At 35.0% G+C, this 25880-nt stretch overlaps 3 protein-coding genes across 5 annotated transcripts; all 3 read left to right on the top strand.

Moving 5' to 3' along the window:
- Positions 1 to 10002: 10002 nt before the first annotated feature.
- LOC109170766 lies at positions 10003 to 12626 on the top strand. Its single transcript, XM_019319920.1, has 2 exons — positions 10003 to 11081; positions 11558 to 12626. The coding sequence occupies exons 1-2, from the start codon at positions 10003 to 10005 to the stop codon at positions 12624 to 12626; spliced, it is 2148 nt and encodes a 715-aa protein (XP_019175465.1).
- Positions 12627 to 12743: 117 nt separating this feature from the next.
- Positions 12744 to 14087, top strand: LOC109170765. Its single transcript, XM_019319919.1, has one exon. It carries the CDS (start codon positions 12744 to 12746, stop codon positions 14085 to 14087), a length of 1344 nt encoding a protein of 447 aa, XP_019175464.1.
- Positions 14088 to 17807: 3720 nt separating this feature from the next.
- Positions 17808 to 25703, top strand: LOC109170785. Of its 3 annotated transcripts, none has more exons than XM_019319945.1 (7): positions 17808 to 18231; positions 19358 to 21961; positions 22640 to 22919; positions 23851 to 23958; positions 24039 to 24317; positions 24774 to 24917; positions 25112 to 25703. In XM_019319945.1, exons 2-7 carry the CDS (start codon positions 19422 to 19424, stop codon positions 25298 to 25300), a joined length of 3540 nt encoding a protein of 1179 aa, XP_019175490.1. In that variant the 5' UTR covers positions 17808 to 18231; positions 19358 to 19421; the 3' UTR covers positions 25301 to 25703. The 3 variants fall into 3 exon arrangements, with proteins under 3 accessions (XP_019175490.1, XP_019175491.1, XP_019175489.1); XM_019319946.1 differs by having other exon boundaries at positions 17809 to 18004; XM_019319944.1 differs by having other exon boundaries at positions 17809 to 18007; positions 19356 to 21961.
- Positions 25704 to 25880: the final 177 nt, after the last annotated feature.

Genomic DNA, 25880 nt, shown 5'->3' with positions numbered 1-25880 from the left:
TAAAAATAAATAAATTATTTTCTCCAAAACATCCCTCCATAACTTCTTTTTTTTTTTTTTTAACAATGAGACTCTGTAGACTAGTTCACCAATCCCGCCTACCAGTCTCAATAAACTCATTGTCTCTTCACGGTATTAGGCAACTGGATGTTTGAGCCCGTCGACGGACTCATAAACCCGCTGCCTAGTACCGTGAAAGTAATTAACAATAGGACTTGTAATTACTTATTAGTGTTCACAGATTTCCTAAACCATTGAACATATGTTATATATATATATATATATATATATATATATATATATATATATATATATACAATCTATAACAACATCAACAACAATAATAATAGGTTAAAATAACATAATATATACACTCATATCCTTAAAATCATTTTGCATTTAATCAGCTATCAATTAACAGTTAATATACCAAATATCTTTCTACAACTAGCTATTGATATCAGTTAGTCAAACCCGCTAACAGGTATCAACTAAGTTAATCCGCTATCGGCTAACAGTTATTTGTCAAACACCTCCTATATATATTTCTGATTCCATGCATGCACGTATCTGCTCATATAACTTACAAAATTTCCATTTTGTTTATGTTTTTTTTTAATGGTAAATTATAACATCATCCTAATAAATACGTACAAGTAGCATACAAGGTCATACCGCGGTTTAAAAAAGAAATTCAAAGTCCACCATATATAAGAATGGTGGGAAGCAAGATACAAGGTACCTACATATATATAGATAAAGAAAAAGGGTCTAGTCAAGTAATAATACACGAGTACGTAAATGGATGGATTATTTAACTATTATAGCGAAATAGATGTTGATCTAAAAGTACTACCAAATACCAAAAAACATAATAATAATAGTACAAAAAGACAGATAGAAATCTAAAATTCTTCCCCGCCCTAAAAAATACCAAAGGGGGTGATAGAGCGCAGCACACTGGATGGGCGTTTATGTATTATTATTATAATAAGAATTGGTTAAGTACGTTTTAATTCTATATATCTTGGAACATATATATATGCATGGTAAAAATGTAAAACACAGCATATATAGACAGGTTGCAGGACTAAATGGTGAATATATATATATATATATATATATATATATATATATATATATATATATATATATATATATGTGTGTGTGTGTGTGTGTGTGTGTGTGTGTGTGTAGGTACGGAGGTATATGCAATGTTGATTGGTCGTGCATGCAGGCAGGCAGGCCAGCTACCTATACATGAGTAATTGAGGCAGGTCGAACATATATGAATTATTAATTGAGAAATATATATGTATGTATGTATCCATCATTATCCTTTTGTCTCATTTTCTGTGCATACAATTAGACTTATGTGTTTGTGTGTTTTCATGAGGTAGGGCGGGTTTATATATGTTCCGATTCGGCCTTCAATTCAATTCTATGTGCTTGCATGTGTGATGTCTCCTTCACTTCCATCCTTATCTTAGCTTCTTCATTTGTTCATATTATATATATTATTGCATCATATAGATGCGTCTTTGCTAGCTACCTTTAATTTATATCATTTTTCTAATATTAGATAATACTATATATGCATATATATATATATATATATATATATATATATATATATATTGTTTCCAAAAAACAAAAACAAAAAAAGATTATACTATACATATATTAGTTGTACCAAAATATTTGCCCTCATCAATTGGAACATTATCCTAGGAATTGAAGTCCACGTGTGTGTGCCGCCTCACAGTTTGATGATGCTTTATCTTAGTTGCTTTATACACTAACACTAGTCCAATTAATCCTGTTTCCTTCTTCGATGACTATCAACAAATAAGAAAAATAATAATTTTTGTAGTAAAATTAATTTCGTTATTTTATGTACAATAGTTACACTTTATTCATTCGATCACTTCTTTTTAAGTAACAAAAAAGTAATTTAATGGCATATATACTGAGCAGAGCATTTTAGTTAGGATGTTTACGGTTTATATTGAGTTGTAGTAATTATTGGGGTAGAAAAAAAAATAAATTTTGAAAAAAAAAATGGTGATATTTCATACTGAAAATTCAGTCTATGAAGGACAATATTTACTAGCTAGCTAGGACTGTATGTCTCCATGAGAACGATCACATTTGTGATTTTATAAAAGGTTTTTGTAGAAAAAGAATTAAGAAAGAGTTTTTTCACAAATAAGGATAGTGTTTTTTTTTTTTTTAAAGTTTTTATTCATGCAAAACTAAGGTTTTTTGGGCCCCATTACGTGCCTTACATTTGGAAAAAAATACGTGCAAGCTACGCGTTTTATGTAAATCTCCAGAATAGTGCACGCGCCATGTTGGTTGTGTAAATTCTGAATTTTTTTTTTCTTTTTTGTTGTTGCTTTTGTCAATATTGTCCCTATTTCCTCTTTCCTCCTTTTCTTTCCCATTTGGACCTGCAAAAACCAATAAAAGTCTTAGACTAATAAGATTGCTCTAAGTAGCTAGGTGATATGATTAATTTATTCTGTGTAGATATATAGTTTGAAGATTCAAGTATGACAGCTCGTCTATTGTAAATAGTGTATTATGTTAAAGAATTTTAGGTTTAATTTTATTTCAAATAATTTAAGAGAAATTATGTGGATCAAATTGAATTTAAATTAATTTTATGGTGGTGAAAATATCAGATAGATGTTATACTAAGAAATAAATGGTGGAGCGGTGGAATAGTGTGTGCAACTGTTGAGCACTGAGGACATTCTACTAAATTATCAAAAGGAAAAGAACAAAAATTATGCAAGACAATGGCCACCTTCCTAATTCGTTTTTTCCAATCATGCACACAGGCAGTTCGAATCTATCAGCTTTATCTAACCAATGCAAGACAAATAAAACACCAGTAATGTTCCCGCCTACGCTACAATTTCTCAGCCTTTAGTTTTTTTTGTTTTTTTTTTTTTTGTTTTTTTTTTGTTTTTGTTTTGTTTTGTTTTTCTAGATGATATTATAATATCAAATCCTAAATTATATTACTTTTGGTGATTCTTGAACCATTAATCTTTCGCACATTAAGACAAGTTATATATCATCTATTTCTAAATTATAACAAATTTTGAATCGAAATATATATAATTCCATATAAGGTTTGAGTATATGTGCGCGCGTTGTGTATAGTAAAGGTAACGTTTGTGGGTCATTTTGGTGTTTTTGTTGTCTCCTTAATTAATATTTCATAACGTAATGTAATGCAACTGTTTGTGGGTCATTTTGGTGTTTTTGTTGTCTCCTTAATTAATATTTCATAACGTAATGTAATGCAACTATTGGGATGAGTTATTATTACTACCAAACAATTACTAGACTGAAATATAGAAAATTCCAAATATTTATTCCGATTTTTCCTTGATAATTGAGGTGACAAGAATCATGAGAATATATATAATTGCTACGACATTAACGTGACATCTGAAATATGCATGATAGTTACATTGATACAACCTTATACATGCACTTATCACTTGTGACTCATGATGCAGTACAAATCACAGGCACTACGGCCCCTACCACATGTATAAATAAATAAATAAATAAAAATCTATCAACTTGACAATTAAGTAGCCTCTATAACACCAAACTGTTGAATTGAAATGTTTAGTTGTGCCATCACTTGTATAAAATTGGCAGAAGAAATGAGTAACATAATCAAAGAAGCATGCAATATAATGCAAATATTTAATGTGAATCCGACCAAGTATCACAATGAAAAATATTTTTTTTTAAAAAAAATAATTTAACTAATATGTTTTCATCGTTTAGACCAAAAAAAAATCTCAAATATATAAGTAAATATGTTTTAGAATGTGCTTAAATTAGCAAAAATATTATGAAGTATTTTAAGATTGATCGATGTGATGACCATAGGATCAGAGAGGAATATTAGTTAGTTTATTTCAAAAATCAAAAGAAAACAAAATATAGTAGATACTACGTATTGTTCTGATGGGGCCCTACGTGTTTGTGTTTCATTATATTTTAGTGTGTAATTATGGATGGGTGGAGTTGAAACAAATATCCATAATGGTTGAATAGTAGGAACTGTGCCATTTGGTGTAATATAGTTAGTAATGCTTTAAAAAAAAAAAGAATATTACATACTCTAGTTATTAGTTTCCGATTGCCAAGTAGCTATATGCATTCCTTTTTTTTTTTTTTTTCGAGTGAAACCTGTAATCATTATTATTCAAGAATATATACTGAATAATTTTGCTAAAAAAGATATATTATACTAAAAAAAATTGTGTTACGAACTCAACTGCGAATGTTGACAATAGTCAAATTTATAATTTTTTTAATTAAAAAAAAATGCTCTACCTACTTATCATCCATTTGGGGCACCATTTGTTCATTTGTGTAGTTGTAAAAAACTTGCCAATTTATTTACTTAGTTGGATGGGTGGTTCAATTAAGCATGTAAATTGTATAGTTGGGCTGGGGTACAGTGCACGCATGGGCATGACAGGTGATTATTATATATTAATATGCGTATCGGAGTAATTAAGGTAGGAGCTAATATATATATATATATATATATATATATATATATATATATATATATATATATATATTATTTATTTATTATTATTTTTTTTTTGCCGACAGACCGTACAATGTGAACCAGATGTTGCTGCTTGCACCCTCTCCCCAAATGCAACCTTAACTTTTTTTTCTTTTTTTCTTTTTGTGGAACACAACCTTAACTATTAATTTAGTTGTCTAGCTAGCTAGCTAGCTATCCATAGACGAGCTATATTGTTTTGGAGGACTAATTTAAAAAATTGAGGGTTAGGAAGGATGATTTATTGAGGAGAATAACAATTTTGAAAGAATAAATAGTTATAGAATACCTTAATATATATGAAAGGGACTATTTATAGGGATACAAAAAGTCTAAGTCATGATATTGTTATATTGGAAGAATGATATTGTTATATAGTAAATTTATATATATATATATATATATATATATATATATATATATATAGTAAATTTCTTTTTAAACAAAATTTATAGTTGATTATTGTTATGAGTTGTTATTTGATTTCTTGATTACTGCTTTATTACATACTACACTAATGACACTTATTAAGGTTTGTGGTTAATGTAAGTGTGTTTGTTAGTTTAATTAGTAATGAAAAATAAGGGGTGTATTGTATAATATAACATAATAAGATGAGAAGAAGAATTAAGAATAAGAGCAGGTTTTGCAAATGAAATAAGGTTTTTGATGCATTTAAGATTTGATGGTTTGACTTTTGGACTGGGCCAGAGAAACTTCCCTCTTTTTGGATCTAAAGCGAAGTCACCCCCACTCACATGGCCTGTCTCCTGACTTATCATAAATCATATTTAATTCATTCTTTTTCTTCATTATTATTATTATTTTTTTATATATATATTTGTAGTTCAAAAGAAGATTCCCCAGAATTAGTAGACCCCATCCTCTTCATGCATTGATGATTAGGGTTTGTTGGGTCCTCTTTTTATCTTTTCTCTCTTTGAAAACATATTTACAAACATTACATCCAATCTTTCTTTTCAATTCATCTACTGACCCCGCCTTGTTTGCTACTCAATAATTCCCTACCACTGTAATTTTGTATACACTGTACTATATATATAGCTTTTCAGTATATTGGATCCGTTAGGTCTGCCACCATTTTTATTAAAACATATATAGTCCAATATATCTCAATTCACTTGATGGAAGAAATCAACCTTTTTTTATTCGACTAATTTAAGGCCTAAGGTCCAATAATCACACTCACAAAACAACAAGCTAGATAATAATTAATGATTTTTAAATGCATTACTTAAAGAGTGAAACATAACCAGACCAGATAAGATTCTGAATATAGATGTTGCGTTTAGTGTAACAATTGTATTTGATTAAACACGTATTAAACGTATTATTGAATGTAACGATTAGCATTCAGTCTTTAAAATCTTAGATCGATCTCCATAATTCAATAGTAAGTAGTTATATTTATTTTGGATGAATATATTAAATATATAATTGCAGATGAGAGGATGCAGATTGAAACGTGAGTGGAGAAAAAGGAAGCAAAAGCACATGAATCCCCATAGGCCATAGCACCATTCATTCATCTTAGCTTTCTTCAAATCGATGAATTGGTTAGATCCTTCCTCACAAAGCATATGTCCTTTTAAAGAAGCACCTTTTTGGTTGTAGATCAGATGCCAACTCCGATCTCACACTATACTGCATGCATATATGCCCCTTTTAATTTGTACGTACGTTAATATCTTTATTCCTACCCCCATTCCAATTCAATTCCACTATATATATATATATATATATATATATATATATATATATATATGCTGTGTCATGTATGTGATCGACATTTAATTTTATGAATCCTAGCTTTTTAATTAATTACTCTTACTTTTCTTTCTTTCTTTTCCTTATACATCATTTTAAATTTAAAGGCAATGAGAATTATAGAACTTGAATGTTATATATATATATATATATATATATATATATATATATATATATATATATCGCACATGCAGACGAAACAGGTCCCCTTCCCTCAAAAGCCTATTTCACTTCCATCCCCTTTTCTTTTCTTTTTCCTTCTTTCCTCTTTTATAAAACGAAGAGAGACAAAAATAAAAAATAAAAAAAATAAAAATAAAATAATAAAATAATATATATATATATATATATATATATATATAGAGAGAGAGAGAGAGAGAGGCGAGTTCAGGTGCGGCAACACCAATAGTTCAACAAATATGCACCATCAACGTTAGGAAAATACACCAAAAAAACAGAATAAACAGAGCCCCGCATCACCAAACACACATCATTAGGTGTGAGTAAGAACACCATACACTGTTCGGAAATACACCATTGGGGGTGATGAATTATATGGTGTATTTTTTTGAGTCTGTTGTGTATTTTGTGATGTTTTATTGCATTTCATTGTGATGTGTTTTTCTTACACTGTTGGTGTATTCTGGAATTCCGCCGCACCGCCGCACGGGAAGACCCCGCCGCATTTGAACTTTATTCTATATATATATATATATATATATATATATATATATATAATTAAGTTCCAGTGCGGGTGAATGCTTCCCGTGCAGTTGTGCGAGTGATTAATGTGCGTGAGTTTTGTACTTAATGTGTGTGAGTCTTGTGCTTAAGGTGCGTGAGGTTTGTGTTTAATGTGCATGAGTGTGTAATGCTTAATGTGCATGAGTTTTGTACTTAAGGTGCGTGAGTCTTGTGCCTAAAGTGCGTGAGTTGTGTGCTTAATGTGCGTGAGTGTGTACTTTAATGTGAGTTGTTGTTGAAACTTTAAAGTGTATGAGTTTTGTGTTTAATGTGCGTGAGCTCTGTGCTTAAGGTGCGTGAGTCTTGTGCTTAAAGTGAGTGAGTTTTGTACTTAATGTGAGTTGTTGTTAAAACTTAAGGTTCATGTGTTTTTGTGCTTAAGATGCGTGAGTTTTGTGTTTAAGGTGTGCGAGGGGTGTGTGCTTAAGATGCGTGAGTTTTGTGCTTAAGGTGTCTGAGTTTGTGTTCTGAATGTATTTTATTTGTGTGTTTAATGTGCGTCTGTTGTGTACTTAAAGTGCGCTAGTGTAATGCTTAATGTGAGTCTACCAGCACAACCGCACAGAAGCACCACCCTAAGTTTGCAATAATTATAAAATAAACTCCACTATTGAGAGTTTTCAATAATTATATAATTTGACCTTTTTTTTTTTAACACTCAACAATTGATGAATCTTGATGGACGGTTACGATCAATATAATCCTTGAAATTTTCAAGAGAAATATGTTCTCACTTCCTCCCAAAGTTTAAATTATTTACAATAGTACCACTGCGTTATTTTTAGAAATTATATTTGATACGTTAAATATTTTCTAAATGGACGATTGTGATTGGTTATTAGTTCTCTTTGCATACTTCTTGATAGTTGAACTATGTAATATCATAATTGATTTTCAAAAAAAAATTATAATATCATAATTAATGTTTAAAGTAAAGACTATATTTTTCAAAAAAAAAAAAAAAAGGTAAAGACTATATATTTCTCAAAATCTGTATACATAGCATTATTACAAGTACTCAATTAAAACGAACACATAGGCCCTGTTTGGTAAAATGACTGTTAGCTGATAGCTGTTAGTTGTTAGCTGATTGTGTTAATTAGAGGGTATAAATAGTTAATAACATTAGCTGATTGTAGAAAAGTGTTTGGTAAATTAACTGTTAGCTGATAGCTGTTTAATATAATTTCTTTTCTCAAAAAGCTAATTGAAAAAGTTGCTTGGAGTAGCTTTTTTAATTTTAGCTTTTTGAAGTTGCAAAAAGCAAATTAACCAAACATTTATATTGATATTTTAACTAAATCAAACAATTAATAGTGGTCAAATAATCTAAAATTGGCCTATATGCTAATTTTTTACCAAACATGGATAATAGGCCACCCCGATCAAAGAAAGAGAATACCAAGTTTAGAAAATAAAACTAATAAGAATATATGGTAGGACATGACCCGGTAAGTTATGTATATTATAGTACATAGGTTGTAATATATTTATTTATAATGATCATGTTTAGTGAAATAGTTAACCTATCAATCAATGTTAATTTATTTGATCATTATTAGCTATCTTACTTGGTTTTTGATTAATTAGCTTTTCGTAACAACTTATTGTCTTAAAATGTTAAAATTCAAAAAGCTGCTCAAAGTAGTTTTTCCGATTAACTTTTTGAAAAAATTATTTTGTATATAATCAACTAACATATAACATCTAATTTATCAAACACTTTTCTACAATCTAATGGTATCAACTAGTCAAACTTACTAACCCAATTAATTATCAGCTACTAGCTAACAGTCTTTTACCAAACACCCCAATATATAATTTAGAATTTGCAAAGAGAAAGGAATAAAGGTATGGGCGGGAGTGGTATAATCTGCTTAAATTAGCTTCCTTTTTCCAGAACTTTTTTTTTTCTTAAACATTTAGGCGAGAACAAAAGAAAGGAGAAAGAAAATAAGATGAGAGACATGTGATGAGCTAGGTAGGTCGGGTCTGCGGAAGCTAGTCAGGTTGGAATTTATGAGTCAAGTCCTGGCATCGGTATGGCAGCCTGTGAGCGGAGTTGAGGCAACGGAGGTAGAACTGGGCAGGTTCCTATTCGTTTTCCATCACGTAACGGACATGGAACGTGTTCTCAATGAGGGGCCTTGGGCTTTTGATAATAGCATGTTGGTATGCAAGCAAGTCCCGGACGGGGTCATGCCGGTTGATGTGGTGTTGAACACGGTAGACCTATGGGTTCAATTGCATGGTTTGCCGAAAGGATACTCGTCCAGCCGGATCTTGGAACAGATTGGAAATTATTTGGGAACGTTTGTTAAGAGTGATGATCGGTTTGACAATGTCCCACGGAAGGTGTTTCACCGAATTAGGGTTTCGTTGTCTGTTGATAAACCCTTGAAAAGGCGAATGAATTTCATTAAACGGGACAAGACGAGTTGCTGGGTAACATTCAAGTATGAACGCCTACATACCTATTGCTACTTTTGCGGGATGCTTGGACATTCATATCAATTTTGCCGTGGGGCCAGGGATTCGAAGCTGCCAGTGGAGGAGTATTTGTACGGCCCGGAATTGCGGGCAGGGGGTGGCCGTGGCCCTAGGCCGGTGGGCGGAAGTTGGCTGCTGCCGCCGAAGCAGCACGCGGTGGGGCGGAAGCCGAAGGGTGACCGTGGGCAGGTGGGACGGTCTCCGGGGGTTGGGAATCGGGTTGATGAGGTAGTAGAGGAGGAGGTGGTTGCGGTGGCTAAGCGGCGCCGAGAGGAGGTGGGTGGTGAGGGAAGGGATGTTGTAATGACCGAGCTTTCAAAAAACTTGCAGCAGGCGGGTACTGGTTCCCAGACCCGCCCGGATCAATGAGTACCCTAAGCTGGAACTGCCATGGCTTGGGTAATCCACGGACGGTTCGCGAGATTGTGGACATGGTGTCCCGTAAGCAACCCGACTTTGTATTTCTGATGGAGACTAAAGTGGCACGCGATCATGCAGAGCGATTACGTGTTAAGATAGGTTATGAGGGGCTGTTCTATGTTGATAGTGATGGGTTGAGTGGTGGTATAGCCTTACTGTGGAAGAAGAATTGTACGGCCCGGTTGCTAAGTTACTCAACGAACTACGTTGATGTTGGGGTAACTATTGCCGGATTTCCAGAATGGCGAATGACGGGTTATTATGGTTTCTCGGAACGAACGAGGCGTACTGAGTCATGGGATCTCTTGAGAGCACTATCGAGCAGGTCAACCCTACCATGGGTTGTCATTGGAGATTTTAATGATTTACTATATCAGAATGAGAAAAGAGGGGGGAATCCGCATCCGAATAGCCTCTTACGCGGTTTTGGGGAAGCCATTGAGGACTGTGGGCTCGCTCAGTTGCCTATGAATGGATATCTGTACACATGGGAGAAGGGAAAGGGGACAGCAAACTGGATGGAGGAAAGGCTTGATAAGGTCTTAGTGACAGATGAATGGCGGGGTGTGGTGACGGGGGCTAAGGTGATGAATCTGAGAACCCGGAAATCTGATCATTCGGCTCTCTTTTTGGGAATCCGTGAGACCGGTGGGGGTGTTGAGCCTGGGAGGAGGGGGTTCCGGTTTGAGATGGCATGGTTGCATGATGAGGGGTGCAGGAGTGTGGTAGAGCAGTCTTGGCAGGAGGGGAGGAGCCAGGGTTTACAGAACTGTATTCAGTACTGCGGGAACCGGTTAACACGGTGGGGTGGGGACCGATACCATAAGTACGGAAAACGGATCAATGAGCTGACAAGGGAACAGCAGCGACTAAGGGGGCGTACTGACCCGGCCTCGCTTGCAGAGTTCCAGCGCCTAGAACAGTTGTTAAGCTGCACTGAAGCTCAGGAGGATGCCTATTGGAGACAGAGAGCCAAACAGCACTGGCTTAAGGAGGCGGATGCTAATACGAAGTTTTTTCACAGGTATGCCTCTCACCGAAAAAAGAAGAATACTATTTCTAGACTGATGAATGATGATGGGGTTTGGGTGGAGGGGGAGCCTATGAAAAATTATTATCTTGCAATATTATAATCGTATTTTTTGTGCTGGAACCCCGGGAACTGGGGAGGGGTTTTTTGAGGGGATTACTCCGCGAGTCACACAGGCACAGAATGAATCTTTGCTGCGGCCTTTTGAATTGGAAGAAGTTAAGGGTGCATTGTTTGCAATGTTCCCGGATAAGGCACCAGGCCCGGATGGAATGAATCCGGGCTTCTATCAGCATTTTTGGGATGTGGTGGGGGGGGGGGGATGTGGCGAGTTTTATAATAAATTGTGTAGAGTCTTGTGATTTTCCGCCCGGGTTGACTGAAACCGATATTGTTTTGATCCCTAAGAAGAACACCCCTGAGCTTGTAACTGACTTGCGCCCTATAGCTCTCAGTAATGTGGTCTATAGAGTTATGGCAAAGATGTTGGCTAATAGAATGAAGCCATTGATGGAAGGAATAATATCTGAGTCACAAAGTGCTTTTATCCCAGATAGACTGATAACGGATAATATATTATTAGCTGCGGAAGTGGGCCATTTCCTGAATAGAAAGCAGTGTGGGGTGGGGGGATGGAGTGCTCTCAAACTGGACATGGCAAAGGCATATGATCGGGTGGAATGGTCTTTCCTCCGTAAGATGATGTTGGCGTTGGGTTTTCATGGTGGTTGGGTCGAATTGATTATGAAATGTGTCACCACAGTATCCTATAATATTCAGGTGAATGGCTTAAGATGTGATCCTATTATACCCACTCGTGGATTAAGGCAAGGGGATCCTTTATCCCCGTATCTATTTATTATCTGTGCAGAAGGACTTTCATTATTATTACAGCAGGCACATACTGTGGGATCATTGCACGGATGCAGGGTAGCGAGAGGAGCCTCCCCAATCTCTCATTTATTCATTGCGGATGATAGTCTTTTGTTTTTTAAAGCCAATGTGGAGGAAGCAGGTGAAATTAAAAGATGCCTATCTGTATACGAGGATTTGTCTGGCCAGGCAGTTAACTATCATAAGTCGAGTATATGTTACAGTAAGAATACAAGTAATGTTGATAGGGAAAATGTGGCTCAGATTTTGGGAGTGACACAGGCTCCGAATTTTGGCAAGTATTTGGGACTCCCCTCTTTTGTTGGAAGACACAAAAGGGCAGTTTTTGCGTATGTTGAGGATAAAATCCGTCAAAGGATTGAGTCATGGAATAAAAAACTGCTCTCGCAGGCGGGTAAGGAAATTCTTTTGAAAACTGTAGCACAATCTATGCCTACGTTTTCAATGAGTGTTTTTTTGCTACCTATATCCGTGTGTACGGCGATAGAGAGAATTATGAATCGGTATTGGTGGGACTCTGGAACTGATAGGCGAATACATTGGAAGGCATGGGACAAGTTGTGTATCCCTAAGAAGTATGGGGGGTTGGGTTTTAAAGATTTGCGTGCTTTTAATCTAGCAATGCTAGGGAAACAGGCGTGGTGAATGTTGACTAAACCTGAGTCCCTGGTGGCACGTGTGTATAAGGCCCGTTATTTTCCAAGAGGATCTTTTTTTGATGCACAAGTGGGAAATAATCCCAGTTTCTGCTGGCGGAGTATCATGGCAGCAAAGACTATAGTTTGTGGTGGGGTAAGACGCAGAATTGGTAACGGGGAATCTACACTCATATGGACTCACCCCTGGTTACAGGATGATCATGACCCTATGGTACAGACAGAAATGCCATTACAGTTACAAGGAGCCAGGGTCTCAGGTTTGATTGATCAACAAACGGGTAATTGGGACCCCTCAATTCTAACTGATCTATTTCAGCCTAGTGATGTAACAGAGATTTTGAAAATACCTATCTCACTGGATTATGATGATACCTGGTACTGGTATGGGGACCCAAGAGGGGAGTATTCTGTTAAGAGTGGATACCGGCTAATAGTAGGAAATTATCAAGGAAATAATGGGATATTTACGAAATGGCTGCACCTATGGAAGCTCAAAGTCCCACCAAAATGGAAAATGTTTCTTTGGAGAGCCACTAGTGATATATTGCCTACCACTACAAACTTGCTTATAAAGAGGGTGGATGTGGATCCACAATGTGCCATGTGTGGAATATCTCAAGAGGATACAATGCATGCTTTAGTGTTGTGTGATTATGCAAGAAACATTTGGGAAAAATCTAACCTCACGATCCCCAATATAGTCACAAATGTTTTTCATGATTGGTTTAGTGAACTCTTAAATGTTCTAGACTCTGATGGAATGTTATATGCAGCAGCAATTCTTTACAATGTTTGGAGAGCAAGGAACAGGGCGGTATGGGAGGCAACGTTACCGCGCCCCGAGTCGGTACTCAAGGCCGCAGCTGCTGCCGTTTTAGCGTGGACGCGGGCGCACCCACTGCCCACGCCCCGAACTGCTATGCTATCATCCGGGACGGTGGGATCCGGGCAGCATGGCGTCGAGTTGCACACTGCCGAGACGTCGCATGGTCCGCCGAGGAGGCTATGCCGTGTGGATGGGGGTTTTATGCACGAGACGGCCAACGCTGCATTTGGGGCGGTCTTACTAGACACGAACGAAGGCTACGTCTCGGCATGCAGCGGACCGTTACGAGGATGCTCCTCGCCACTTATGGCCGAGGCGCTCGCATGTAAAGAGGCTCTATCATGGTTGAAGGATCGGGGAGAACAGAATGTCGAGATATATACGGACTGTTTGGCACTGCATCACTATCTTACTACACCAACCGTTGTGCTGCGCACGTACTTAGGCTATGCCATTGACAGCTGCAGGCTTACTTCATCTTTATTTCAGTCTTGTTCGTTTCATTTAATTCCTAGATTAGATAATTATTTAGCTCATGCTTTAGCAACTACGGCTTACCAGCAAACTGCTACTATGTATTGGGATCTGCTCCCACCAGACATTCTTTCGGCCTATTTTTAATGAAGCACCATATATATTTCAAAAAAAAGGTAGGTCGGGTCTGAGCTGAGATACAGCAAATTAAAGAATATATAATGTAGGTCTGTGTGGATCTTTCTAGCTGGTTGGCTTATACATCCATCTCATTCAACGTAACCCACCATATATGATATATGTAATGTATCCAATTAAGTTTCATTTGGTTTTTCCAATGGCCGTCCACTTCTGTCATCAGCCCGCTTTCCATCTCCATCCATTATTTATTTCCATTCAATATAATTGACTACTACCAAATTACATTATCTATCTAGCTACTTGCATATATCCTTTTCTCAATTATATTCCATCCATCTTTTTTACTCTCATCTCATCTATTCAGATCATTATATGCCGCATATCATGCATGATTATTGCAATTTTAATTTAATTTTGTTGATAAATATACCTACTCAATCCCAACTTTATTTTATTTGCTAGTTAACCATATATATATATATGACAAAATTAACACTACACTCACTCATACACTCATACACTCGATTGAGAGTAGTCATACTTCACATATCAGTCAACTCCTTTCAAGACACCATATATTACATATTTAAATATAAAACTCATCAATCCAACATTTGTTTTATTAGTCTAATAAACCAAACGTAGTACGTTGACAATTGCCCAATTATTAGAGGTACCTTGCTTAAGTATGACTTTGGATTTAAATATATTTAAAGTAATTTTTTTGAAATCAAAATATATTTAAAGTAATGAATATTGTGAAAGCTCTACCAAATTAAAGTTTCATTTTGGGTAATGCATATATAAATATATGCTCATATGAGACTATGATTTGAAGTTTGAAGTGCAGTGGTTAGTCCAATAGACAGACTACAGTACATCCGGCCCAATTTGTAATTATTTTGTGGGTAGACTATACATGTAGTCTTCTCAATCGTTATACCATAGACCAAAGTCTATCTTACATTATGAATAATGATTCAAAAATTATATATATATATAATTAATATATTATGAACTTTCAGTTAATAAAATATGTATTTATAAATAAATTGAATACACATAAGAGATCTTTAAAACTGCGCTCTCTCGATTTTTTTATCATTTGTCAAAAGATCAGTGAATCAGGCAGTTTATGCTATGGCTAAGCCGTCCGTTTCTAGGCCTGATTGTATGTAGTGGTGAACTAACACTCCTTATATTTGTACTGTGTTAAATTTAGATCTTAATGAATAATTATGCTTTATTTAAAAAAAAAAAAACAATATATTTAACCCATATATAATTGGGTCTGCAGGCCATTTCAAGTGCTTTTAATATGAAGGTTGGGGTAGTGCACTTGTAGGCTTTGAGGTCATCATCATCCTTGAAATCATTAACTGCTATAAATGTATATGCCGTTGCAAACAATGCATGATGTCTTCTCACTTTCAATTTGTTAATTCAATTGCCTTTTTAAACTTTAATTACTTCAAATCCATTAAATATTTACAAATACACAGTTTGATTGAGTCTTTATTAGTACATGAGACATATATATATTAATTAATGTAATTATAAAACAATAACAAGTCTTAACATTACTATTCACAACTTATACATCATTTAAAATGGAAACACAATGAAAAGTAAATCAATGTAATTATAAACAAAAAATACATTACTATTATTAAATATAAGTGATTCGTACTTTTTGATGAGTCAATAAACACTTTATAAATTTAGTCGCATAAATCCATACATTAAAAATTTTCAAATTTTGTTCCAAGCATTCCATTCCAATAATAATAATAATAATAGGATAGTGACATTTTTCAATCACACCATTGTTGATGGGAGAAAAGTCATGGCTTCATTAAAAAAAAAAAAAAGAAAAAAAGAAAAAAAAAAAAGACATCAACTCTCAACTCAAAATCAATCAAGGTACCAACAAGCAACAAGTCAACAATCATCAATCATTTCAAGAAGCCAATTTGTTTAATAAGAGGATGAGAACGTACAAGAATATACTATGAGTTTAATTTTTTCTTTGGTAGGGACTATAAGTTTATTATATATACTTTCAAATCATACTTTCTTATTTTTATTTATTGATATGATAAATAATGATAACTTATTTTTATTATACGAGTCCGAATAAAATATTTAAATCAAGATTTTAGAAGTGGAAGTAGAATTTGAGAATACTCTCCTATTTTTCTTTCTTAATGTGACAAACAATGATAAATTATTTTTATTATGTAAGTCCCAATAAAATATTTACATCAAGAATTTAAGAGTGATAGTAGAACTCGGGAGTGCACAAAATAATTTCCTAACAACGAACAAATCATGTGAGTGCGCAAAAATAAAACTTGTTCCAATTCTTCTATCTTGTTATATTTATTAGGGAAAATTGCACTTTTTCCCCGTGTTATATACTTATAGCACTTTTTTCTCCTATATTATTTAAGTGGCAATTTTCCTCCCTGATATATTAAATGGACATATTTACCCTTAAAATAAATATTTCATTTATTTTACTTCTCCAACAAATTATAACCACAATTTGAAAAAATAAAATACATTAATTGTTGAATTTAGAATACTTTAAAAATAAAAAAATAAAATTTTAAAATAATGTTTGAACCAACAGTTCAAATTGGATCCGAAATTGTGAAACAACGATTCAAAATAAAAACCAAATCGCGATTATATATACTTATATGTGAGAGTCAATATAAACGCGAAAAAAACATACACTATTTGCAAATATTATAATTCTAATTTTAAGCTATTGCTAGTAGTTGTTCCGATTTGAACCTCTGGTTCACGGTTCAGAATCTATTTTTTTCCACTTCACAATTTTAATAAACGGAAACCCAAATATTGGGTTATGTTATGAATCATAACCGATTTTTTTTTAATTTGATTGCTATAGTGTTCGGTTCAGTTCGAACCGAACCGTGGCCATCCCTACGTATAAACAATAATTTGTTGAACAAGAGAAATAAATAAAATATGTATTTAAGGGTAAAAATGTCTATTTAATATTATCAGGGGGAAAAACCGCCACTTTTATAATAATTAAGGGGGCAAATGTGGATGCATGAATAACTCAGGGGGAAAAAGTGCTATAAGCATATAACATAGAGGGAAAAAGTGTCATTTTCCCTATTTATTAATATTTATTAATTGAAAGTCAAATCAAAATTTATTTCATCACATATTCTTTCAAACAATTTATTTATTATAATTTCTGAACACTTCAAGATGAAAATTTACATGATAATTTTTATTTATTTTTGACTAAATTAATTAAAAATTACAAAACATCAGTTTTGTCAATTGCATCCCGTATTAATACTGATACTTGAAAACTGTATTTATTATTATAAATATTAGTTTATAGTTTATGGTATTTATCTCACTACTCTTTATTCGGTGCCACTATCCTCTATTTAGAGGGGGTTTAAGTACAATTATTATAAAATGTATATATATACTTAACAATTATTAATGAAAATAGATTACGACAATTGCATCTTATAAATTCCTCTTTATTTTGACTTTTATCTTTGTACTATCTGTATTATTTTGAGCATATAATTACATAAGATTTACATATGAAGATTAAGCAAAGAAGGCCAGCTTTTAACATTTAGTCAGCTAATGTGGATAAAGTAATAAATTAAATTGAAAAGCTAGTGAAATATTAGGGGTGAAATTGTGAAAAAGAAAAAAATTTAGTTCCTAACCCTAAATTTTCTCTCTCGTTTTCTTCCTTCTCTCTTCGGTCACTGCTGCTTCCCGAGGTTAAGGAAAATTTAAAAATTAATGCAGCTAATTGGTTGATGAAGCCTGGGCTGGAGTTCACCAGAGATGGCGAATACGAGATCGGTGGCTGGGTGAAGTAGACACAAGACATCGATGGAGAAGGAAAGGTATGGATAGCTGTCGTCTACTTAAAGTATGGGATTCCGCAGAGCAGATATTGTTTCCAAAGATTTTTTTAATAGATTGTTAGATTTGGGACTTCATTGTTGTTTGGGGACGACAACACAACAGCTAAACAAAACTGCGTGGAAGAGGAGCTGAGCCCGTGCTCCGGAATCTACACTAGTACTCCGTACAATTTTTGGGTTCATCATAAATGTTTTGGCAGTTTCTGGTATCCTTGGAACTTTGAATTCAATGAATGAAATTTTTGAAATCACCAGCTTTTAGCCTTCTTTTCATCTTTCTTAGCTTCAGCCACTTGTTCTAGTTGTTTATGGTTTATTTTCTCTTCCTTGTTTTTTAGTTCATGTGTGACAGCCTAGCCTTGGTTTAGCATATTTGCTTCGGAATTTGTGGAGTGCTCTGTTTCGGGTAACAATTTCCAAACTAGGATGGAGTTTAAGCTTGATTTTCGGAGTGCTTTGTTGTCGGCATAGAATGATTTTTTTTTTTTTTTTTTTTTTTTTGGATTTTTTGGAGTACTCTTTAAACTACTTCACCATTGCTTATAGCAGGAGATGGTTTAAGCTTTAGCTCTGGCCTTCTGCATCTTCTTAATTTCCTTTGTTGGAGATGTAAACTCATCTAGGGGTAGGAATCAACCTTTTTTCATGCAATTTGACCCATAAAATCTTACTCCCTAGTCCGTATTAAATTTTAAACTTCATTAATTGATTTATCTTTGTCAACCAAAATAAAAAGCAAAAATCCATGTATTCATTTTGGAGTGCCATGTCATCTTAAGTTTTCATCTCATAATATCGGGTGCTGTGTTTCACTTCTCTGGGGATGCTATCGATTAGGGACTATTTGGTCCCAGAGATGTCGGATCCCTCCATGCTTTGATCTGTGAGTTGGCATTTTCCAACTCATGAGCTCTTTCTTCTCACCCTTGTCTTAGCTTTTATGATTTTGTTTCCATATTTAATCTCCTTTTATTTACTATCTGTTCCTTCTCTCATCATCATTATTATTAATAATAATTGTCCTACTCTTTCAAGTTGCTGGTTTGGTTTTATATGGTTTAGAAGAAAGTGGAGATCTAGGATATGCCCATTGATTGCCTGGGTATTTTTTTGGGGGGTGGTGGGGGTTAATTCCAAGAAATAAAGTTGGCACTACTTTTTTCATACAATATTTTAATTTTGTTTTCATTGGGATCTGAGGACTTTGCCTGTACTGCGCGTGACATTTGTATGATGCTTATACTTTGAGCTATATGCCTGTATTTGTTTGGATTTCTCATCAATTGTGCTTGTGTTCTAATATTTGCTATCCTTTTCTCATTAAATTTTCAGGTTTATCTAAATACCTCTTGTAGTAGGGTTTTGTGGGAATTCCAAGTTCTTTTTTTTTGCATAAATGGCAGACTTGAGCTCGGTAGATGTGATACTGGAATTTTTAAGAAGGAATAAGTTTACTAGGGCTGAGGCTGCATTGCGTAGTGAGCTGAGTAACCATCCTGATCTGATTGGAGTTCTTCAGAAGCTTGCCCTTGAGGACAAGGAGTTGAACCCACCTTTGGAAGAACCCAATGGGTGGAGGACTGCAGGGGAGAGTATGGGAATGAATTGTCACAGTATTGGTGCAATTGATAAGGAGACAAGTTCAAAGAGCAGTCGAGATATCTCGAAGGAGCTTGTAATCAATGAGATAGATTGTGGGACTGGGAAAAATGGGCCAGATTGCAAGTGGAAGAATGTTGCTCATGCAGGGGAGCAAAGCAAAGCTAATGAATCAGTTGTAACAAGTGCAAAGAACTTCAGTTTCTGTAACAGTTCAAAGGATACTGCGATTGAACTGTACCCGCGAAAATACAATCCTAATAATAGTCCTTTTGTTTGTTATCAGAGTGACAGTGGAAATCTTGTTGCGGACTCCTTTTTGGGTTTTCCGGTTTCTGGAAAGGTCATACCTAATCTGAATGAGACCCATGATAGTGGCAAGGCTTCTGAAAAAGCTGGGGAAGATGGTTATTTCTCTAATGAGATCACAGCATGGCCTAGAAGTACTAGTAAAACAAATCTGGAAACAAAGCAGGAGAAGAGTCATCACAGTGATCTCAAGGAAGTTGATCAGTTGCATAAAAAAACTGGGGGTCTTTCCAAAGATGCATTTGGTGATAATCCATGGTCCAAAAGTGATGAAGCTACAGAATACTCATCTGAGCCTTGGAATGACTGCATGGTGAAAACTGTTTTTCCTTTCTCAAAAACTGATATGTTGAATTATGATCATAATATTGTAATTGGTGATAAGAAAGAAGGGAAAAGAAAACTAGAGATAACTGATATTAATACAGATATCAAAGAACAAGTGGATGAAGATGGAAGAGCTTCATATTTTGGGAGGGCAGAACGAAATGAGCCAAAGGATCTCAGTGGCTTTGACTTTCCCCTTGCATCTGAGAACCAAAAGGAAGAGCTACCCAGGTTACCCCCTGTTAGACTCAAATCAGAGGAGAAGCCGTTTAATATCCATTGGGTGGAAAAGTTTGAACGAGATGAAATCGACACAAAAATTGCAAATTCAGATAAATCCTATCTAATAGGGTCATTTTTGGATGTTCCTATAGGACAAGAGATTAGCCACTTGGGAAAAAGACCCATGGGTGGTAGCTGGCTGTCTGTGAGTCAGGGTATTGCTGAGGACACTTCTGATCTTGTTTCTGGTTTTGCAACTATTGGTGATGGAATTAGTGACTCGGTTGACTATCCAAACGAATATTGGGACTCTGATGAATATGATGATGAGGATGATGTAGGCTACACTAGACAACCTATTGAAGATGAGAACTGGTTTTTAGCCCATGAAATTGATTACCCAAGTGATAATGAGAAGGGAACCGGACATGGGAGTATTCCTGACCCTCAAAGAAGTCAAAACAGAGAAGAGGATGAACAATCTTTTGTAGAGGAAGATTCCTACTTCTCAGGCGAGCGGTATATCCAATCAAAAGATGTTGACCGAGTTAGACCATCAGATGATCCCACAGATCTGTCAGTGACTGAAATATACAGGAGGCCTGATGACTTGATTGCTCAATACGATGGACAGTTGATGGATGATGAAGAACTAAATTTGATCCGCGCAGAGCCTGTGTGGCAAGGCTTTGTCACAAAGACAAATGACCTTGTCATGCTAGGGGATGGAAAAGTCCTAAATGAAGGTGGGAGGGCTCGTTTAGATGACATATGCATGGATGATGATCAACATGGGTCAGTTAGATCCATTGGTGTGGGAATAAACAGTGATGTTGCTGATATTGGTAGTGAAGTGCGTGAAAGTCTGATCGGAGGGAGTATTGATGGGGACATAGAGTACTTCCGTTATAATGATATCGGTATTGGTGGGTCCAGGCTCATACTGCATGATTCAGAAAAGAGTTTTTCTGAGAGATCAACTAGAGATAAAAAAGCAGCTAAGCCTAGTTCTGATAAGTTTATAACAGGTGTTGACAGAACAAAGAGTCACCCAGATGGGGGATTCTCATTTCCCCCTCCTAGAAATGGACAGTTGGTTCAGACCATCTCTGATAAATCTTTGTTATCAAAGGATGGAAATGCTATTTCTGCTGATGATTGTTTGGTTGAAAATGATGACATGCTTGTTCCATGGAGGCGCAAAAGTACTGATTCATCACCTGTCAAGAGCTCAAAATGTGAAAATAATGCTACTGGGTCGGCAAACTCTAGCCCTTCTTCTTTTTCAAATTATGATTATCCTGAACGGGAGCATGTGAAGAAAGAACATGATATGCAAGTAATTGCAAGAGAAGAGGATTTGGGGACATCATTGGAGGACGAAGAAGCAGCTGCAGTGCAGGAGCAAGTGAAGCAGATTAAGGCACAGGAGGAAGAATTTGAAACCTTTGATCTAAAAATTGTGCACAGGAAAAACAGGTATATCACACTTTTCCAGTTTTCTGTTTTTATTATTTTAAATTTTATGCCGTTTTTGGGTGTGTGGAAATTGAGGAAAAAGTGGGAGAGAGGAAATAGGAGAGAAAGGAAAATGGAGAAGAAATTTTTTTGTTTAAATGAGAGGAAGGGGAGAGAGCAGTATGATGAAGTGAAGATGGTGTTATTGTGTTAAGAAAATGTCTTTACGGTTTAGTAATTTGTATCCCTGGCAATGGGCTTTTTAGGTCATATTATTTTTGCTAGCATAACAAAATTTTGGATTATCTTTCAAAAGTAAATAAATAAACATGATAAAATTCAGGATACGTCGCATAATTAAATTCTGAATTTTGTCAAAACTAAAAAGTTGCAAAAATACTGCTATCTATTAACTGTTTACTGTTGTATATAAATTCATTAGTTTTCTGTCGTACTACTCAACCACTTCAAGGGCAGCGTCCTTCCCCTCATAATTAACTGTCTACATTTGCTTTATTACCCATGCAAAAAGAATAACGTTCTTGAGCTTCTGCAGCCTATTATAGAAGCGTTAAGCATTGCTGTCCTTTTATCCTTGGGCATTTTTAGCAGATGATGAATGTCTCTGTCTTTCACTTAGCTTTCTTAAGGGAATAAGTTAGTTCTGTTTTATTTACTGGACCGTTTTCCTTGATTCAGAACTGGGTTTGAGGAGGACAAAACTTTTCATGTTGTTCTAAACTCAGTCATAGCTGGGCGGTATCATGTTACCGAGTACCTCGGATCTGCTGCTTTCAGCAAAGCTATCCAAGCTCATGACCTTCATACTGGCATGGATGTTTGTGTGAAGATTATAAAGAACAACAAAGATTTCTTTGATCAGAGCCTTGATGAGATAAAGCTTCTCAAGTTTGTCAACAAACATGATCCTGCTGATAAGTACCATATACTTCGGTTGTATGATTACTTCTATTATAGAGTAAGTTAACAGCTTATGCCTGATTGCCTGCAATAGTTACAAAGGGAATTTTATCCTTGTATAATTTTCTTTAAGAGTTTTTCCTTTCTTTCCTCATCTTGCATAGTACTATATTGCTGGGTATTGGCTTGCCTCACACCTCTTCTTTTCAATTTGCACATGAGTACTCTTTCTTCTCTTTTTTCTTAACCTCTCAACTTAAAATTATGTGCTTCCCTCATGTTTTCAGATTATTTTGGTAGTTAGTTTACCTGTTCATAGCATTACATCTTAGGATATTGCTTATGCTGGTCGCTTTCATTGCAACTTTTTAGAGATGTTTCTTGAATTAGTTCATCAATCAATCTCAAATGACTGCATTGGGTATAAATTTCCTTATTGTAAGAAATGTTTCAACCAAATGTTACGTTAGCAGAACTAAGATATTTGAGTAGAGAACTACCTTAACATGTCTATACTTGTATATGGAGTCATAAAGTATTTGAAATACTGTGTATATGAAGGACTCACAAGAGTTTCCTTCTTTCTCTGTGTTGATACTAAATTTTTTCATCAAGCTATTAATAAATACGAGTACTAAATAGAGCTCTTGTGCTTATCAGAGGCAAGTGGTTCTACGGATTTTATATCTTTATTTTTTATTTTTGATAAAGAAAAGCAATATAGCTTTTGTTGTAAATCATGCTTTTTGTGTAAAGCTTCTTCTGTTGACTTCTTCTTCTTCTTCTTTTTAATTTATAAAGAATAAAAAGTGTAGCTTATGATGTAAATGGCATTCTTTACTATCACTTGTTTGAGAAAGGATTGAGAGTTTCCACTTGGATTACAAACCTTTTCTTAGTGCATAGTTTTCCTTTGTATTACTTACATATTAGTGTGAATGCTCAAAACAATGTCTTTATAGTATTTTATCATTTATTTGTATTTTCAGGAACATCTGTTGATTGTATGTGAGCTACTGAAAGCAAATTTGTATGAGTTCCATAAATTTAATAGAGAATCTGGAGGGGAAGTCTACTTTACAATGCCAAGACTACAGGTTTGTCCGGTAGCAGTCTCTTTATGGACATCAAATTGCTATTTCCTTTCGTACTGAACTTTGATGAATTTTATCTACAGTCAATCACAATTCAGTGTTTGGAGGCACTTCAATTCTTGCACAGCCTTGGGCTTATACACTGTGATTTGAAACCTGAGAATATTTTGGTGAAAAGCTACAGTAGATGTGAAGTGAAGGTCATTGACCTTGGAAGCAGTTGTTTTGAAACAGACCATCTCTGTTCATATGTTCAATCTCGATCATATCGTGCACCTGAAGTGATTTTGGGACTTCCATATGATAAACAGATTGATATCTGGTCACTTGGATGCATATTGGCAGAACTTTGTACTGGCAACGTAAGTTCCTTATGTTTGTATATAGGCTGTAGATTTAGTATTCATTTACTTTGTTTAGAGGTAGGGGGTTAAGTGTTCTTGAAGTGAAAATTGATTATTCATCTATACTTTATTACTCTTGGTTAAATAAGCATTCTGTGTTCACAAGTATGATCTATACATTTTTGCTATGCATTCATTGTTCATAAATATGACCTACATATAATTTTAGCAGTGCATTTTTCTTGCTAATATCGTTTGATTTTCAATGGCATTACTGTTGATATGTCATTTTCTTGATGGGAAGATGAGGCAAATAAAAGCTTGATGAGTTGATAGTAGTTTTTGGTTCTTGATAGAGACATTGGATGAGTAACTTGATTGATGGTGTTCTGTTGGAGCAATGCAATTCTTTTTCTGCTGTTACTTTCTTTGGATCACAGAGTTGGAATGTTAGACTATGTCTTGTGTGTGCAGGTCCTTTTCCAGAATGACTCTCCCGCAACATTACTTGCTCGAGTGATTGGTATTATATCTCCAATTAACCAAGAGATGCTGGCCAAAGGAAAAGATACATACAAATATTTCACCAAAAATCACATGCTGTATGAACGGAATCAGGTAAACTACTAATTCATCCCTGGCCATTTGGTGGAATATCTGTTATATTATACTAAAATACTAAGTCTTGGTTCGTGATTTAATTTGTAATGAAATTGGATTATATTATCTAATAACAAGAGTTTCTCCTCGGACAGATCATAGTGAGATATTGCACCCTATGTTAATAAATTGTTATGTATAATTTTCTTCAGGAATCCAACAGACTGGAATACTTAATTCCAAAAAAGTCATCCTTAAGGCATAGGTTACCAATGGGGGATCAAGGCTTCATTGACTTTTTGAGTCATTTGTTAGAGATCAATCCAAAGAAGCGTCCGTCTGCTTCAGAGGCTCTAAAGCACCCGTGGCTTTCATATCCTTATGAACCAATCTCATCTTAAGGGTTAAGACACACAAGATTCCTCAGGACAGTCTGGGATCCTGCGGTGACAACGGGGAAGGGATGCCCTCCAAGTTTGTGTATAATGCCTTCCACGTCACTCACGGAGTAATGTCTGTGTTTTATTAGGACGATAAATGGAGAATGTAATATTGGATCCATTTGTAACACTAGGGTTCTGGGTCTTGGGCGTTGTATTTGTAGTTTTGTACATGGTGTGTGTTGAATGTATTAGTCCGAGAGATGAGAGTGGGTGTTGAGTTCATTCTTTTAGGTAATGTTAGTTTTAGCAGCATATCCAATTTTGATTGGTTTATAACTAATCTACCCAACTGTATCATTATATGTATCAGTATCAAGCTCATTATTCATCTTTCATCTTTCCCAGGATTGGTTTTAATGCACATTCCTTAGTTTCCTACTTGTTTCCTATAAGCACATTTGATTAAGACCAATACTACACTTTTCTCTTTTTACTGACATGGTGTGTGTTAATTGTCTTAAGAAAAAGAGTCAAATTTTTATTTTCTTTTAATAAAATTGAAAAATGTGACCAAAAAAAAAAAAAGTTTGCATACTTT

This window comes from Ipomoea nil, unplaced genomic scaffold (genome assembly GCF_001879475.1).
Source record: "Ipomoea nil cultivar Tokyo-kokei standard unplaced genomic scaffold, Asagao_1.1 scaffold3340, whole genome shotgun sequence".
NCBI lineage: Eukaryota > Viridiplantae > Streptophyta > Magnoliopsida > Solanales > Convolvulaceae > Ipomoea > Ipomoea nil.
This window is presented reverse-complemented; position numbering and strand designations above follow the sequence as displayed.

Excerpts from the sequence above, each read along its gene's own strand:
- LOC109170765 (XM_019319919.1), top strand. The coding sequence starts at position 12,744 with ATGGCAGCAAAGACTATAGTTTGTGGTGGGGTAAGACGCAGAATTGGT.
- LOC109170785 (XM_019319945.1), top strand. The coding sequence starts at position 19,422 with ATGGCAGACTTGAGCTCGGTAGATGTGATACTGGAATTTTTAAGAAGG. Across the intron at positions 21,962-22,639 it reads ATTGTGCACAGGAAAAACAG|AACTGGGTTTGAGGAGGACA; the intron begins GTATATCACACT and ends TCCTTGATTCAG. Across the intron at positions 22,920-23,850 it reads ATGATTACTTCTATTATAGA|GAACATCTGTTGATTGTATG; the intron begins GTAAGTTAACAG and ends TTGTATTTTCAG.
- LOC109170766 (XM_019319920.1), top strand. The coding sequence starts at position 10,003 with ATGAGTACCCTAAGCTGGAACTGCCATGGCTTGGGTAATCCACGGACG. Across the intron at positions 11,082-11,557 it reads AATACGAAGTTTTTTCACAG|AGTTATGGCAAAGATGTTGG; the intron begins GTATGCCTCTCA and ends TGTGGTCTATAG.